This window comes from Sphaerodactylus townsendi, linkage group LG08, assembly GCF_021028975.2.
Source record: "Sphaerodactylus townsendi isolate TG3544 linkage group LG08, MPM_Stown_v2.3, whole genome shotgun sequence".
NCBI classification, from domain to species: domain Eukaryota; kingdom Metazoa; phylum Chordata; class Lepidosauria; order Squamata; family Sphaerodactylidae; genus Sphaerodactylus; species Sphaerodactylus townsendi.
This window is the reverse complement of record NC_059432.1, coordinates 97,019,403-97,035,796: the sequence shown is the minus strand read 5'-3', so window position 1 is coordinate 97,035,796 and position 16,394 is coordinate 97,019,403. Positions and strand designations below refer to the sequence as shown.

The window sequence follows — 16,394 nt, the reverse complement described above, 5'->3', positions numbered from 1 at the left end:
AGGCCTTCATTTACACTGTCCTTGTTTTAATCACAATCCAGCGGCAAGTGTGGAACAATATGGATTCCTAGACCAACACCACGACAAAACTGTTCAGCTAGAGGTGGAGTATATCATAAGTGCGTGTCGTGCAACTGGAGACGACAAACACCCATTCAGAAGGCAAATGGTCGTGAAAGATGCCTCTGCAATTTACACAGTCTCTGACTCTGAGCTACAGGCCAACAATGGCTTCAAAACACAACATATCACCATGCGGTTCTCCCAAACCACACTCCAGATTGCTAGCCCTATCTCACCTGACGACTGGGGGAATCCAACTCCTGTACACAAATGTAGCGCCAGAGGTCTTTGTGCTTGCCAGAAGAGTGCTTAAAAAACACAATTCTGTTACCTGAGAATCTCAGCCATCATTTTTAAAAGTCAAGATTTTTAAATACATTCGAAAATTGTGGACAATGCCTACGGAAATCTTACAAACCAGGGAATTCCCGAGTAAAGCCCCTACTGGTTGGACATGGATTCATGCCCCACAAGCTCCATTTCCCTTCTCCAGCAACTGGCAAAAAGGGGGAAAGCTACATAAAATAACCTCGGGAATGTGTTCTTGGCTTCTACTCAAACGACGAAGGAGCTCTATTCAGGGATATTTATTGAACTGAGAATTCTTAAGGCAAGTGTTTTTGTGTGAAAAAAGAATTCCATCTCCTACAAAATGCAAGAATTCTACCATGATTTTTTTTAAATTAAAAAAGTTACAAAGTGTTGCTCTAAATTAACAAAAGGTAACCAAGAAAAAGCAGCACACTGCAGGCGCGTTACCAAGTGTCCCGAATTCAAACCAAAGCAAAGGTCCAGCATGAAACCGTCTGCATGATTATGTTCACTTGACCGACCGTCTCCTTGCTCCTGAAGTCTTCCGGAAATGCTGAATGTCAATACAGCTGCTGGAGGAAAATAAGCTGAGGTTCCGAATATCCAGTGATGGTCGACCTCAGCAGCGTGTCCGAGGGGGGAGACTGGCTCTCGGCTATGGGCAGCAGCACCTGATGGTCCTCTGAGCCAATGGGAAGAGGCAACACGATGTCAGAAGGCTTCACATCTGCAGACTCCAGCAAAGGGCTTTTCTCGCTTGGGAGGGAGTCCTGCCCGTTGAAGGAATGGTCGACTGTGATGGGATCCAGGGGGTTCTCGGAACCTGTGAAGACAAAACCTAAAATGTTTGTGTTCTTGTGAGCACAGCACTAACAACAGCTATCGGGGCTGTGCCGATGCACATGCAGAATAATGTACTTTCAATCCACTTTAACCACTGTTTACAAGTGGATCTTGCTATTCTGCACAGCAAAATCCAGCTGCAAAGTACACTGAAAGTGGATTGAAAGTGCATTGTTCTGCATGTGCGGAAGTGGCTGTGGTGGGAAAAGCAGTGCAGGCAGCAGCAAGCAAGACACAAGGATGCAGGAACAGCATTCACACGCTCCTGTCCCATTTGATGCTGACTCTGCCCCTCCCCACCCCCTTCCTGGTCACTGGGTCAGTCCGACTTGACAATAACCTTGTCAGCCATCTGGCACAGCAAACCCACCTCCAACAGTTGAGCCTCAGAGGAGGGCTTTTCAAACAAGTTCTGTTAGAGGCCTAAGAGATGCCAGAGCTGTGTCATCCTTCTGGTGCTGAGGTCTGTCCACGCAACTGACTGCAGGCAGAGCTTTCACACAGAGACTCTGCCTGCTGCAAAGAAGACCAGATATACCATGAATTGCAAGTATCTAGTTAGTAACTGTCCTTTCGTTCGCTTCCTTTAGTGTACCTGGATCTATTCAGATTGTGCCTTGTAGATATAAAGTTGTTTAATTGAAAAAAAGTTTTCAGAAGAACCTACCCACCTGCTTTGGCAACGGGGCATGATACAGTGATACACCCTTGTCAGCCTCGATCAACCCACAAGGGGTGGTGGTGGATTTTACCTGAGGTGGTGGCAGCAGTGACAATAAAAGGGAGGGCAAGACAGCAGGGACAGAGATAAGGACAAGCATGCCTTGAAAGACACTCAAGCACCTCTGGGACATCTTTAATACCTTCCCCACCTTCCACCAGGCTCTCAACCACCCAAAGCCAGGCTTTTCTGATTTACAAGCACGTATTTATTTCATAGTATGCCCTGATTTACCAGTTTGCTCAAATCAGTCCTGAGTTTCCAGATTCTGCACCTATACAGACTGACATCGTTAAATCTTTCTTCCACTCAAACCCTTAAGTGACACGCAAAGTTAACACTCTTGGGAAAGGGTTGCAATTCTCCTATTGGTTCTCCTACACAGGGCTGGATCGATAGCAGTGCGTGCAAGAGCAGCCATGCAAAAATGCCTGCGTGGCAGTATTGGCCCGTGCAAGTTCATCTGCACAGGACTTGTGGATGACTCTCTTGGCCTTTGAAAAGGAGGTCAGACAGATGACCTTTTGCTCGGCATGTCTACAAATACCACATTTTGTTTGTAAGAAATCAGCTCTCACCTGCATGAACCTTTGATTTGTGCTTCTTTAGGTTCTTTATATCTGTGTAGGAATTTCCACACAGCTCACAGATAAATGGTCTTTCACCTGTACAAAATGAATAGCTAATTAGGCTTCGGGATGCAAGTTTTAGTCACCTAACTGGAAGTTCAATTGTTTCAATCCTTTTATGTCAAAATGCTGTGCTAATTCAACATTCAGCGTTACATAAACTAAATTAAGATCTAATCAGTTACCAGCTAGAATGTCTTTTTTTAAAAAAAAAACCTGCCCTCCCTCCAAACAATTCTGGGCATCACACATGGTTCTTTCCTCCTCCACTCTGCCTTCACAAGAACCCTGTGAGAAAACTCAATCTACATTACAGTTCGGAAAAAAAGGAAATGTCAAAGATTACAGCAACTGTTGAACCGTCATGTGATGCTCAAAATCTTACAAGAAAGACCATTACTATATACGGAACGAAAAACGCCAGATGTTCAAACTGGATTCAGAAAAGCAAAGATCTTGAGTATCTAGAACATGAAATTATGGTTGGTTTTAAAACAGATATATGCCTCAATATTTAATTGTTTTGATGTGCAACCTGTATACTAGCCAGGAGTCTACAGTTAGGGCAGGATATAGAGAAACAGAATGGTTTCTATTTGGCAAAGGTGTCAGACAAGAATGAATTTTATTTCCCTATCCCTTCAATCTATATGTAGAACATGTCGTAAAGAAAGCTGGATTAGATTTAGATGAAGAGGGAATAAAAACTGATGGAAGGAACATTAACAATTTGAGGTATAAAGATGACAGCAAGTGAAGACTTGAAACAACTACTAATGAAGGTTAAAGAAGAAAAGTGCCAAAGCAGGATTACAGCTGAACATCATGGCAACAAAAGTAATGACTACTGAGGAATTATACAACGTCAAGGTTGACAATGAAGAAACTGAAATTATTACACCCTTAACCGAAAGGGAGACGGCGACCAAGAAATCAGAAGGAGATTGAGGGAAGGACAGCCATTAAGTAGCAGAAAAGATTCTTCAGTGCAAGGAGGTGGCATTGACAAAGTAGAAGAATAAGAAAAAGTTTGGATTTATATCCCACCTTTCTCTCCTGTAAGGAGACTCAAGGTGGCTTACAAGCTCCTTTCTCTTCCTCTCCCCACAACAGACACCTTGTGAGGTAGGTGGGGCTGAGAGAGTTTTGAGAGAACTGTGACTACCTAAAGGTCACCCAGCAGGAATGTAGGAGTGAGGAAACACATCTGGTTCACCAGATAAGCCTCTGCCACTCAGGTGGAGTGGGGAATCAAACCCGGTTCTCCAGATTAGAATCCACCTGCTCCTAACCACTACACCACACCACGCTGAGACTGAGACTGGGAAAGACAGCCATCAAGTAGCTAGATTCTTCAGTGCAAGGAGATGACACTGACCGAAATAATCCATACCACAGTGTTCCCCATTACTATATGTGGGTGGGAAAGTGGGACAATGAAGAAAGCTGACAGGAAGAAAATAGATTCATTTGAAATGTGTGGGAGAAGAGTTCAGTGGCTACTGCACATCTATCAAAAGACAACTCCGTGGCTTCCAGATCAAATCAGGCCTGAACTATCCCTAGAAACTAAAATGACTAAACTGAGGCGATTGTACTCGGGTCACATTATGAGAAGACAAGACTGACCGGAAAAGACAATGCTAGGAAAGGGTGAAGAGCAAGACTCAACATGAGATGGACTGGCTCAATCAAGTAAGCCACAACAAAAGGACATGAAGTGGATCTGGACTGAATTTAAAGACTGGTTAAATGAAATTGGAATTACAGAAGAAACCTGGATAAGAAGATTAGAAAGAATGGACCTGCTGCTGCACATCTAAAGAAGAAAAAAAGAGGGGGGAGGGGGAAAAAAGGGGTAAAAGCAGAGGTGGGATCCAGCAGGTTCTCACAGGTTCCCCAGAGTAGGTTACTAATTATTTGTGTGTGCCGAGAGGGGGTTACTAATTGGTGATTCTGCCACAGGATTTTTGCCTTAGTTATGCCCCTCCTCTCAGCAGTAGCGCGCAGAACTTGAAGCTTGGCCCCACAGCAGGAGGTGCACCAGCGTGCGTGGCAGCCTGCGCCCATTCGTTTCCCACCCAAGGACCGGCGCAGCAGCTGCGTCCTTGCCACAGCCCCACCCAGGAGTGCCCGGCCACGCCCCGGAATGCCCCGCCCAGCCTCATTGGTACTACGCCACAGTTTAAATCCCACCACCATGGGAACCTGTTACTAAAATTTTTTGATCCCACCACTGGGTAAAAGGATATGGAGGATGAAATATAAAGATGTATAATAAATCTGTAACAATCCAAAATATCAATTAAAAATTCTAAAAAAAAAATCAAGTAAGCCACTGCCTGAAGTTTGCAAGACCTGAACAAAATGTACAGTGGTACGTTTTGGAGGCCATTAATTGACATCGCTTAGCACACACCCATCACGCACCTGCTGGGCATTTGCTGATTTTGAGCACTCAAATATTAAGTGGGTCAGTGGAAGCAGCACCCAGGAAGGAACGTTCTTGAAAACTGACCTGTATGGGATCGGAAGTGTTTGCTGAGTTCCCCTGAAGAAATGAAGCTTTTCCCACAAATGCCACATATGTATGGTTTCTCCCCTAGAGAAAGAGAGAGGGAGAAGGGACATAATTAATTACCTGCACACGCTACAGGACAAATGCATGCGAAGAACTCTGCATACCACGAACTCACAGACGTACTTCAGTGTCCCTACCAGGAGTCTTAGGAAAAGACCACATGGACCTCCCCTGGTCTCCTCCACATTCACCCTGAGGCAGGCTTCCAGTACCTTTAGGTCATACCATGTGGCCACAAGTTCAACAGTAGGCTATTGGTCTATCTAGCCCAGCAGGATCTACTCTCCAGGGCCTTTCCAATGCAAATTCCAAGGCTTTCATATGTGCAAAACATGCATTCTACCACTGAGCTGTTCTGTAGAGCTTAAGTCCATAAGAGCCTAAGAACAACTGTGCTGGATCAAACAAAAGGTCCATTAGTCCAACAACCTGTTGCACAGAATGGCAAACCAGAGGCCAATGGAAGGCCTTGTTGTTGTCCCCAGCATTGATATATAGAGCATTATTGCCTTTAAACAGAGTGTCCATATAATGTATTGTCGAAGGCTTTCACAGCCGGATTCAATTGGTTGTTGTGGGTTTTCCGGGCTGTGTGGCTGTGGTCTGGTAGATCTTGTTCCTAACGTTTCACCTGCATCTGTGGCTGGCATCTTCAGAGGTGTATCACAGAGGGAAGTCTGTTTCACACTGTGTCTAAGTCTCTGTGATACACCTCTGAAGATGCCAGCCACAGATGCTACCAGGGTGAAAGCGTTAGGAAGGTAAGATCTGCCAGAACCACTCCACACAGACTCAGGAAAAGCTACAACTCTACATTTCTGAATCAGTATGTGGCTCAGCCACTAATGGACTTGTCCTCCATGAATCTGTGTAATCCCCCTTTAAAGCCAACAAAAGTAGTTGCTATTACTACATTATGCAGCAGTGACTCTCGCAAGTTAATGGGTCTTTGACTGAAAACCTAGTTCCTCTCTCGTAGCCTATTTCCAGGCAATATATAACATAACACAACCCTTTGTAGTTTTGAGATCCAGAGGATATGGCTACAGAGACCACGCAGTTCCCAGCCCTCCTTTGGAAACCACCATACCACTCTGCGCCATCTTCCAGCTCCTTGGCTGCACCAGCCCTCTCAGAAAGACCCACCTGATCTTGCCCCAGCTCAACTGTTGAAGAATCACCTGTGTGCTTCCTTGAATGAGTGATCAGTGAACTGGAGACTGCAAAAGCTTTCCCGCAGGTGTCGCAAACGTAAGGCTTCTCTCCTGTGTGTCGCCGCACGTGATAGGTCAGGGTGCTCGCCTGGGCGAATCGCTGGCCGCATCTGTCGCAGACGTATGGCTTTTCCCCGCTATGCTTCCTAAGGGGAAGAAGCAGATTAAATCCTGCTGATGCCCCAGACATTTCCCTGCGCAACAACACCCTTAACCCGACAGGATGAGCCAGTTTCAAGCAGGGCCCTTTCGCTCACCTGGCGTGGATCTTCAAGTTGCTAGATGTGGCGAACTGCAGATTGCAAGCATCACACTTATACGGTTTCTCCTCTCCGTGATGCATGCGGCTGTGGAAAACCAGCTGGCATTTCTGAGCAAAGCCTTTGTCGCAGAGTTCACATTTATATGGCTTTTCACCTACGGAGAGAATAAAGCTGCTTATTTTAGCCAGGCAATGTGAAGGACACTAAAATACAGAATGTTAAAAAAAAACAGAAGACAAGTCAAAGGTAACCTGGTCAGCAAGAGAGATACTACCAGCTTTTCTGCTTGACCTCACCAGGTACACATAGGCCCCTTCCGCACACGCAAAATAATGTGTTTTCAAACCACTTTCACAACTGTTTGCAAGTGGATTTTGCCATTCCGCACAGCTTCAAAGAGCATTGAAAGCAGTTTGAAAGTGCATCATTCTGCATGTGCGGAATGAGCCATACACACAGTGCAACCTGTCCTCTGTTTACAGGGTTCTGACTATATGCAGCACAGCACTTTTGGTGATAAAAGGAGGCCCTCTACCAGTGGAAACTCTGGCAAGATTCAAGTCCATTCTGCCTAAACCCAAGCCATTACGACCCATTTTGAATTTACCCAAGGCATTCAGCTAGGATTTTAGCTAGGCAAGTTTCAGGAATTCAGACCCCAGTGATGAACACTGAAAACAAAACACACACACCCTTTCCTAAAGAGATACACAAAGACTCATAGGAGCTTTTGGGAGGTGGGGAGAAGTACTAGAACAAAACAGTTAATTATAAGATGGATTAAGACCAACCACCAACTGTGTTCTCAATTTTAAAAACCACATGAAGTTGACCCCTGTTATTTTAGTAAACTAGCTGCCCTCTAGATGAGGGATGCAAGACCTCAACCAGAAATAATTTTGGGTATCACAAAGCAAGATAGAAAGTTGAGAGCACTAGAGCAAGGCACGAGACATTGAAGGAAGATCAAAAGGACAAAATAGGTATGGAGTGGGGAATATGGTTTCATATATGGTTTCATATATTTAATTTCAAACAAAGAAGGACAATAATGTTTCAACCAGTCTACTAAGAGCAGAAGGGGGTGGGGGAAATCCAGCAAGTTTGAGGAATATTTTAGTTAAATATTAGGGCTAAGTATTCCATGGGAGTAAACACATTTGAACAACAGAGACTGCGATATCTCCATCACTGGAGATATGTTCTTTTAGCATTGCTTGGGCCTCTTCCACACATGCAGAATAATGCACTTTCAATGCACTTTGCAGCTGTGTGGAATACCAAAATCCACTTACAAACAATTGTGAAAATAGATTGAAAGTGCATTATTCTGCATGTGTCAAAGGGGCCTTGGACTAGCTGATTCATCAGACTCCATCGTTGTGAAATTCTTCCATTTCTATTATATTCTTTCTTCCCATGAAATTATGGTCCCATATTGTCTACTTCAGACCCTTTACAACTCTAGTTTCCTGACCTCACTATCTGAGATGAAAAAGTGGCATTACTTGACTGTTCCCTCTAAAAACAAAACGAGGTTCCACAGGTAGGGCTGTCTAGTTCACATTATTTCCATTAGTTAAGGCCAGTTCTTCCTGGAAAGCTGAAGCCAGAAGAAAGATCTGAACCAGCAATTTTCGCATCATAATTCAGACTGTTGTACACTGTTCCACAGAAACATGATAGTTGGGCTGCATATTCCTCCACCACAGAACAAAGCATGCCAAAATGCCTGAGTCCTAGTGCCTACCTAGCCCTATTCTCCCCATCTGTTTGAAAATAAAAATACATTTTGGTATAAATGCTCTTGTATCAAAGTACCACGTTCAATAATGCACAAAAGAATGGTTTTGACCAAGGTAGTATGTAAAAATGAATGATAATTCTCATATTCATTCAGGACTATATTCCAATGCAGAAGCATACTATTTTCTCTATCACTGCGCTTGAACTGACCAAACTATCATCACAGTATAGATTCTATAACTACAGGAGTTAATTTTAAGATGGTTCAACACCTTATCTAGTTATCATTAAATGCTTCTGTTATCCAAGAGACCATGGCAACTTGATACTGCAGGTGGGGGGTATTTTTGTGGGATAGTTCTAGGTTACCTCTTACAATTCTGCTGCAACCAATCAGAAGCAAGAACTGAGCCACAATGCTATGGGGCCCAATGGATAAGAGTGAAAGGACGTTTTCTGCAAGACTACTGCAACTCACTCTATTGCAGGCCTGCCCTTGAGACTGACTCGGAAACTAACATTGCTCCAGAATGCAGCAGCTGGAGTCCTCGTTGGTGCTTCCGTGAGAGAGCATATTGTACCTGTGCTTCAGCAGCTGCACCAGTTGCCAGTATAATTCCAAATCAGGTTCAAGGTTTTGATTTTAACCTTTAAGTATCTGAGCAATCTGGGACCGACGTATTTATTGAACCACATTGCCCTATACTGCCCACAGGGGATGCTCTGGTTCTCTGATAAAAACCTCTTTAGGCCCTGGCTCCAGGTTAGTGGAACTCTCTGTCAGCAGACACCATGGCCCTGTGGAGATCTTAAACAGTTCCACAGGGCCTATAAGACAGAGCTGTTCCACTGGGCCTTTGGTTGAGGCCACTTGTGTCTCCCATTACCATCCCGGCCAGTCTCCCTTCAACAAGCAACATGCTACTTTAGCACTGTCCCTCCTTTACCCTCACCCATACTTAGATAGTTTTAATGAAGTCTGCTTGCGAGTTTGCCTGGGAGAGTTTTATATGCTTGAATAATGTTGCCGTCTTGGGGTTTTTAAGGATAAATTAACAGAGTAGACCTTTTAACAAGTGGAAGCTGTGTTACCGAGGTAGGATAAGTGCGGCTGCAACAGGCTTGGCACGGCAGAAGAAACAACACAACACCATAAAGTAGTTTCACTTCCAAAGAACACTTTATCTTTAGGTGCAGGTTATTTACAGCGTAGACAGTATCAGGAAACAATCAGGTAGCATGCTGTGCAGCAACTCAGAAATCCCTAGACACAGTACAGTGGAACATGCTCTACCTATATACTACTGTTAGCCAATCACAGTAAAGGTCAGTGATCAGGATTAAACTGGTTCTGTACAGTTACATCAGGTTCTGACAGGTGTTTCTGTCTGACAAGTGCTGTCACCTAGATCACAATGATCTGTCTGCTCACAAGATGCACACCACACATTTTTTTATTCCCTGACATAAATGTGTTTAATAAATTTTAATGACATCAAGGCTAGTGAATTTGTTTATTAGTGAATTGTTTTTGGAATGTTTGTGTGCCGCCCTGAGCCTGTCCCTGGTCAGGGAGGGCAGGACATAAATTTAGGAAAACAAAAATTGCAAGAGGCAACCGCCACACACAAACACACACACACACGCCCAAAGCACAGAGCCCTACCTGTGTGAGTTCTTACATGCGTTTTCAGCTGATTGCACTGGGTGAAGGCCTTCCCGCAGAGATGGCACACGTACGGCTTGACTCCTTTGTGGATCCTCATGTGCCGTCGCAGACTGCTGGCTTCCGAAAACACCTTCCCGCAAGTGTTACAGACCGGCTTCGCCTTGGGGTATTTTGGATCCAGTTCCTCTCCCAAGCTCTCCAATTGGTAAGAACTCTTGTCATTGGAAATATTGGACAAGCAGTGCTCTTTCAACGCGCAACTCTGCTGGGCCTTCCCCTGTTTGGGTTTCACGGCCACCGTCTGCACCAGGATCTCCTGGGCAGTAAAAGTTTCGCTTTCCACCACAGGCATCAACTGCAGCTCCGAACTGTCCCCGCCCTGGGCGGCTTGCTCCGTTATCTCCGTGGCCAGTTTATTTGCATCCAAAAACATCTCTGCCAAAGAGTTCTCCGTGACATCGCTCGGATACTGAGCTGACTTGTCCGGCGGGTTTTTCGGAGAGCTGAAGCCTTTCTTCCGCTTTTTAGCTTGAGCGGATTTCTTTTCTGGGGTCGCTTTGGCAGCTGGGGGCTGAGTGGTGTCTACCAGAGGGGCGTCTCCCGCTTTCTCCTGGCTATTGTAGTCGCGAAGCGTGAGCAGGCACGTCTGCTGGTTCAATGCGATGTTCCCAGTGATGCTGGAGATTTCTGTAGACGAGGGGTTTGCAATGAAAGCAAAGTCTTCCATCTTTATTTTACACTTTGTGACCACCTCCTCCACTCTGAGATAGTCGGCAGCCTGGTGGATTTCTTTAACATTCCAACTGCGAGGAAAAAAGATTCAATGACATCGTGTGGTAGGTGACGAAAAGGAAAATGCCTGAAGAATCTGCATGTATATGAATGCTGGATAAAAATTAGAATGTGTAAACATTTGTTTCCATTTAAAACAGATTGTTTTTTAATTTACCTCAGGATTTCTTCAATTGCTGCTTGAAAATAGCCGTCGAACACAAAAATGGGATTTCATGCAATCATGTCAAATCTTTTCCTTTGTCTCTTTTTACATACAACATCAGGGAAACAGCAAACTAAGATTCAAATCTTTGCTCAGCAACACAGCTCAGAAAACCTGGGGAGGTCACTGGCTTGGTTCAGATGTGACACCAGGTTTAATTAAATTAAGTATGGTTAATGAGACTGTCTGAACATGGGGCACTCCACTAATTATGGAAGGAATTATGGATACAAACATGGTTTATTAACCACAGCCAGCCTTAACTATTGTTTCATGTGCAGACATCCTGTCTCATTCTCTGCAGATGCCCTCCCCTATTACAGAGAGGAGGCAAAACAAAACCGAAGTTTGCTGAGACAAACCAGGGTCCCTTCCGCACACACAAAATAATGCGTTTTCAAACCACTTTCACAACTGTTTGCAAGTGGATTTTGCTATTCCGCACAGCTTTAAAGAGCACTGAAAGCAGTCTGAAGGTGCATTATTCTGCATGTGCGGAATGAGCCCAAGATTTGAGGGCTTGTGAGTTGAATCTTGGTTCCCCAAAGTAGCCGCAGTTAAAACAAACCATGGTTTTCACACAATGTCTGAACCAACCCAATATTTCACAGGCATCTTTTGGGCACTGAGACACAGAAACCACTTTTTTGTAGTGCCGTCCTACATAGTTGGGGACTGCATGATTGCAACGTGGCCATGAGGATGGGACTGGTCTCATGGGACTCTTGCATGCATTTGCCACTCCATATCTATCTAGCACACGCAGGGGACCCACAAGGACTTGTGGCAGGCATCTCATTGCCGCCTCACCCACTACTTTGTCTTTCTGTTCCCTCGAAGCCCCACTGCCTCTCCCCTGCTCCTGCCTTGTTTGCTTCTCCCCACTCACGAGCCAGTCTACCTACCTTATCAATGTTCCTTCCTTCCCTACCTCTGACAGGGTCTCCCTGGGAAAAGTCTGCCCAGGTTGCAAAGCGATGGCCACGAGATCAGCGTTTGGCTGTACGGCGGAGAACCTGCGACTCCCCCCAGTTTGCAGAAAAACAGACAGGAAACATCTATTCCACCCTAATCCTTCTATTCCCCATTTCTTGTGCAGAAGAACGTTCGTTTTTTTAAAAATGCACATTTTAAAAATTCACAGTTGACCAAAAGATATACTATGCCAGTGGTGGTGAACCTTTGGCACTCCAGATGTTATAAGAACATAAGAACAAGCCAGCTGGATCAGACCAAAGTCCATCTAGTCCAGCTCTCTGCTACTCACAGTGGCCCACCAGGTGCCTTTGGGAACTCACATGCAGGATGTGAAAGCAATGGCCTTCTGCGGCTGTTGCTCCCGATCACCTGGTCTGTTAAGGCATTTGCAATCTCAGATCAAAGAGGATCAAGATTGGTAGCCATAAATCGACTTCTCCTCCATAAATCTGTCCAAGCCCCTTTTAAAGCTATCAATTCCCAATTGGCCATGCTGGCAGGGGCTGATGGGAATTGTAGTCTATAACATCTGGAGTGCCAAAGGTTCACCACCACGTTACTATGCCATTTAAACTCAAACACCAGAGACTGAAGAACCAGAAAAAAATTAATTCTTTTATATCATTCCGTAGGCAGGTGGAGTCTGGAGTGAACCACGGCTCCCTTAAATAGTCACTGGCAGAGTATTTGCCTTCTGTTTATTATTAAAATATCTCAGCAGTGGCTGCTACTCTAAGAAAAGCTCTGCTGGATCATCCAAAATATTCATCTAGTTCAGACTTCTGTATGCTAAGATGGCCAACTAAATCACAGAATTATAGAGTTGGAACCCCCAAGGACACCAAGAGAGACCCCCAAGGACACCAAGTCCAACCCCTTGCAATGCAGGAATACACAATCAAAGCACTCCTGACAGATGGCCATCCAGCCTCTTTTAAAAAACCTCCAAAGGAGGAGACTCCACCACACTCCGAGGTAGTGCATTCCACTGTTGAACGGCCCTCACTGTCAGGAAGTTTTTTCCTGATGTTTAGGTGGAATCTCTTTTTCTTCACCTTGAGCCCATTACTCCTGGTCCTAGTCTCTGGAGCAGCAGACAACAAGCTTGCTCCCTCACCAACATGACATCCCTTCAGATATCTAAACATGGGAACCGTGTCACCTCTTAACCTTCTATTCACCAAACTAAACTTAACCAGCTCCCTAGATCTCTCCTCGTACGGCTTGCATTCCAGACCTTTTACCATTTTGGCTGCCCTCCTCTGCATCCGTTCCAGCTTGTCAATATCATTCTTGAATGCTTCAGGAAAACTCACAAGCAAGGCCACTGCTATCCCTCAGGAATTGGCATCCAGTGGTGTGCTGCCTCTCACAATGGAGGTCTCATTTAACTATCACTACTGACCTTTTCTGGAACAAAGAGTTTGGGCTAGATCCAACTCCCAGGGACCATTCAACATAATCTCTCATATTCTAATGTCCCTTTGTGTACTCCCTGCCCTTTCTGAGATGAGTTAGCCTTATACCGAATCAGACATTTGGTCCACCAAAATTTCAGAGAGGGGCCTGTCTTTTTAATTCTTTGTGCTGAATTCTCAGGACTGAACAAACACATACCCAACCCCATTAATATTACCTGTCAAGGTTTAAATCTCCTGTATATATGAACTCCAGAAGTTTCTGAAATCCATCGGCTTTCACTTGATTCTGATCCAAAACTACGTTACTGTCTGATGTGTCCTTGTAAAAAGCCCCAAAGTACTCACTGAAGGAAGCCAGCACATTTCGATGAGCTTTGAACTGAAATTCACCAATAACGACGGTGCAGTCGCACAGGAAACCTGCCTCTCGCTGCTTGTTCAGCCTTTCCAGGAGATGCTCACAGTGATGTGAACACTGCATTTTGGGAAGACAGGATGCGACTTTTTGGTCTGAGAAGGCAAAGGAACACTTTTAGTACAGTAGTCCCTATACAGCACAGGTGTCAAACTCAGACTTTTTGGTCTGAGAAGGCAAAGGAACACTTTTGTACAGTAGTCCCTATACAGCACAGGTGTCAAACTCATGGCCCTCCAGATATTATGGACTACAGTTCCCATCATCCCCTGCCAGCATGATGCTGGCAGGGGATGATGGGAACTGTTGTCCATAACATCTGGAGGGCCACGAGTTTGACACCTATGCTATACAGTACCGAAAAGGCTTCCCTTTTAAACAAGCAGGTAAAAAACACAACCATAAAGCAAGAAAGAGGAGATTTAACTACTATGCAGCAAAGCAGGGACTTATATTGGCCAGAACAAGTTTTTAGGATAAGCTGTTGACTTGACCTTGAAAAAGGCTATTCTAGGGTTAGAGCTGCCGTGGTGTAGTGGCTAAAGTGTCATTCTTGTCTCTGGGAAACCCAAGTTCAAATCCCCACGCTGCCTGGAAGTTTGTGAGGCCAGTGACTCTAGTCTAATCTATCTCAGGGTTGCTTGTGAGGATTAAACAGAGGCAAAGAGAACAATGTAAGCTGGTCTGGGTCCCCATTTGCAGAGAATGGTGGGATAGAAATAAAATTAGAGGCATCCTCTCAATCTCACCAAATGCTTAACATCATTTTGCACTGCCACCAGTCAGAGATGGCTGTTAGTATAAACCCTCTATTCAGGTGCCACCAAGCTGTTCCAGCTTTGGCATAAACTGCTTTTCAGCAAGATTAAGGTACACTGGGAGTGAAGTGCATAGCCAGTGGACAGTGAACCCAGAGAAATAAATTCCCAAAAATATTTGTTCTCAGGCACATGCACATTAGAAATAATATGCAGATTGTTACGATCACGAATGTCATGAGTGGGCTTTTTCAACTGCATATCCTGACCAGAAAAAAATATACGCGAGCATAAATTCACTGCATTCGAACCACAGGCAATAGTCCTGCATGCGCAAAGCATTTATGTCTTTCGTACAGAAGTCTGTAAAATGTGAAGCAGATCCAAGTTCACCACCTTCCACTTATTCGAACAATGTTTTAGCAACGCAACATTATTGATTGTGGATCCTTGACAACCACCCTTTTCTGAAAGCTATGCCCTCCCATGTACCAGAAGTAACACCCCTACTAAAGGTCACACAATCAATTATGCCGATGAAAGAAGAACAAGTTCGACTCTTGTCTTGCCAGAAGTTATTTTCTCTGTTTTGGGAGCCTTCAGAGTCAATCTCCTGGACAAGTAAAGAAGGCACATGTCAAAGTGGGAGTTCAAAGGTTATTAAAACTTGTATTGTTCTCCACGGTGGTTCCAATTACACAGTTGTCCCTTAACCCACATTTCTGGGGATTTCTTAAAAATACCACTCACCAGCTTGGTGTAAACTCCACCACACTTTGGTCTATCAGCCCAGACTTTCTCCTATCCCACATTTAGATAACTTCTGCCAACTTATCCCTGCATCCACATCGACACTGCTTTTTGCTGATCCACACGTCAGGAAACTCGGTTTAGCCTTGCTGGCATCTCTTGCCTCATGCCTGCACTCTTCCCTTCACTCCATCTCTCTGCCTTTTGACACTGGGATCATTTGCTGCTAGCCCAGTTTCTGCAACCGAGTCAACCAGAAAGAAACCCTTGAGATGTGAGCAGGACTTGCCTCCCAATAAGTCTTGCAATCGCATGCACACGTGCAGACCGAAGACACGCGTGTATGCTCAGATTCTCGGCAGCTTTCTTTGCGCAGTCCCAGTCCAGGGGACAGCGGTGACCTTCGCTCCCGTCCGCCATAACACTCTTCCCAACTAGCCTCGCACACCCGCCGCTCCCCACGCCCTCTTGGCCCCGTTTGCATTAGTCTTCCATGGGAGTTTCCGTCCCGTCTACTTGGAGGGCTTCCCTACAAAACACCCCCCCAGGCAAAATGGACCCGTCCAACCACAGTCCGCGGCACGAATCAGTGGGCAAACCCACCTGAAGGGCGGGGGGGGAGAGATGAATGTGGGGCAAAGACCCTTGATCACATCAAGCCGCCATTTTCTGATGACGCGACCCAGGCCGCAGTCCTGGGAGGGTGTCGGTGGTGGTTTAAGTCTCACTTCCGTTCTCCATCGACTCTGGCAACGAAAGGGTGGCGGGAGGAGCTTGTTTGAATGGGGCCGAGCGGAGTTTGAACGGGGCACAGCGGAGTTATAGCACGCCAAGGGCGGCAGGGAAACTACACTTCCCATGATCCCTAGCGCCATTGAGCGTGCGCGTATGATGAGGCAATTATGCGTCCTGGAGGCGCTGAGTTTAACTGATTCATTGCCAGACATAAATTGAAATGTGTCTGAGGCTGAAAATCTAGGGTCCAGAAGGGTTTATCTGGGTTTCCTTGGCAAGAATATTGGGCATAATGGGGG

General features: G+C 45.3%; 1 protein-coding gene across 5 annotated transcripts; it reads right to left on the bottom strand.

Annotated features, from left to right (window-relative positions):
• Positions 1-724: 724 nt before the first annotated feature.
• On the bottom strand, positions 725-16,162 carry MYNN (myoneurin). Of its 5 annotated transcripts, none has more exons than XM_048507061.1 (8): positions 15,964-16,162; positions 13,653-13,947; positions 10,039-10,844; positions 6,621-6,780; positions 6,331-6,509; positions 5,087-5,170; positions 2,518-2,604; positions 725-1,198 (listed from the first exon to the last, which is right to left on the bottom strand). In XM_048507061.1, the coding sequence occupies exons 2-8, from the start codon at positions 13,916-13,918 to the stop codon at positions 936-938; spliced, it is 1,845 nt and encodes a 614-aa protein (XP_048363018.1). In that variant the 5' UTR covers positions 13,919-13,947; positions 15,964-16,162; the 3' UTR covers positions 725-935. The 5 variants fall into 5 exon arrangements, with proteins under 5 accessions (XP_048363018.1, XP_048363019.1, XP_048363022.1 ...); XM_048507062.1 differs by lacking the exon at positions 15,964-16,162 and adding an exon at positions 15,361-15,941; XM_048507065.1 differs by lacking the exon at positions 15,964-16,162 and having other exon boundaries at positions 10,039-10,926; positions 13,783-13,908.
• Between the last annotated feature and the right edge of the window lie 232 nt (positions 16,163-16,394).

Coding starts and splice junctions, on each gene's coding strand:
- MYNN (XM_048507061.1), bottom strand. CDS start 13,918: ATGCAGTGTTCACATCACTGTGAGCATCTCCTGGAAAGGCTGAACAAG. Junction 2,605..5,086: donor ACACTTCCGATCCCATACAG/GTCAGTTTTCAA, acceptor CATTTTGTACAG/GTGAAAGACCATTTATCTGT. Junction 1,199..2,517: donor CAAATCAAAGGTTCATGCAG/GTGAGAGCTGAT, acceptor TTGTCTTCACAG/GTTCCGAGAACCCCCTGGAT.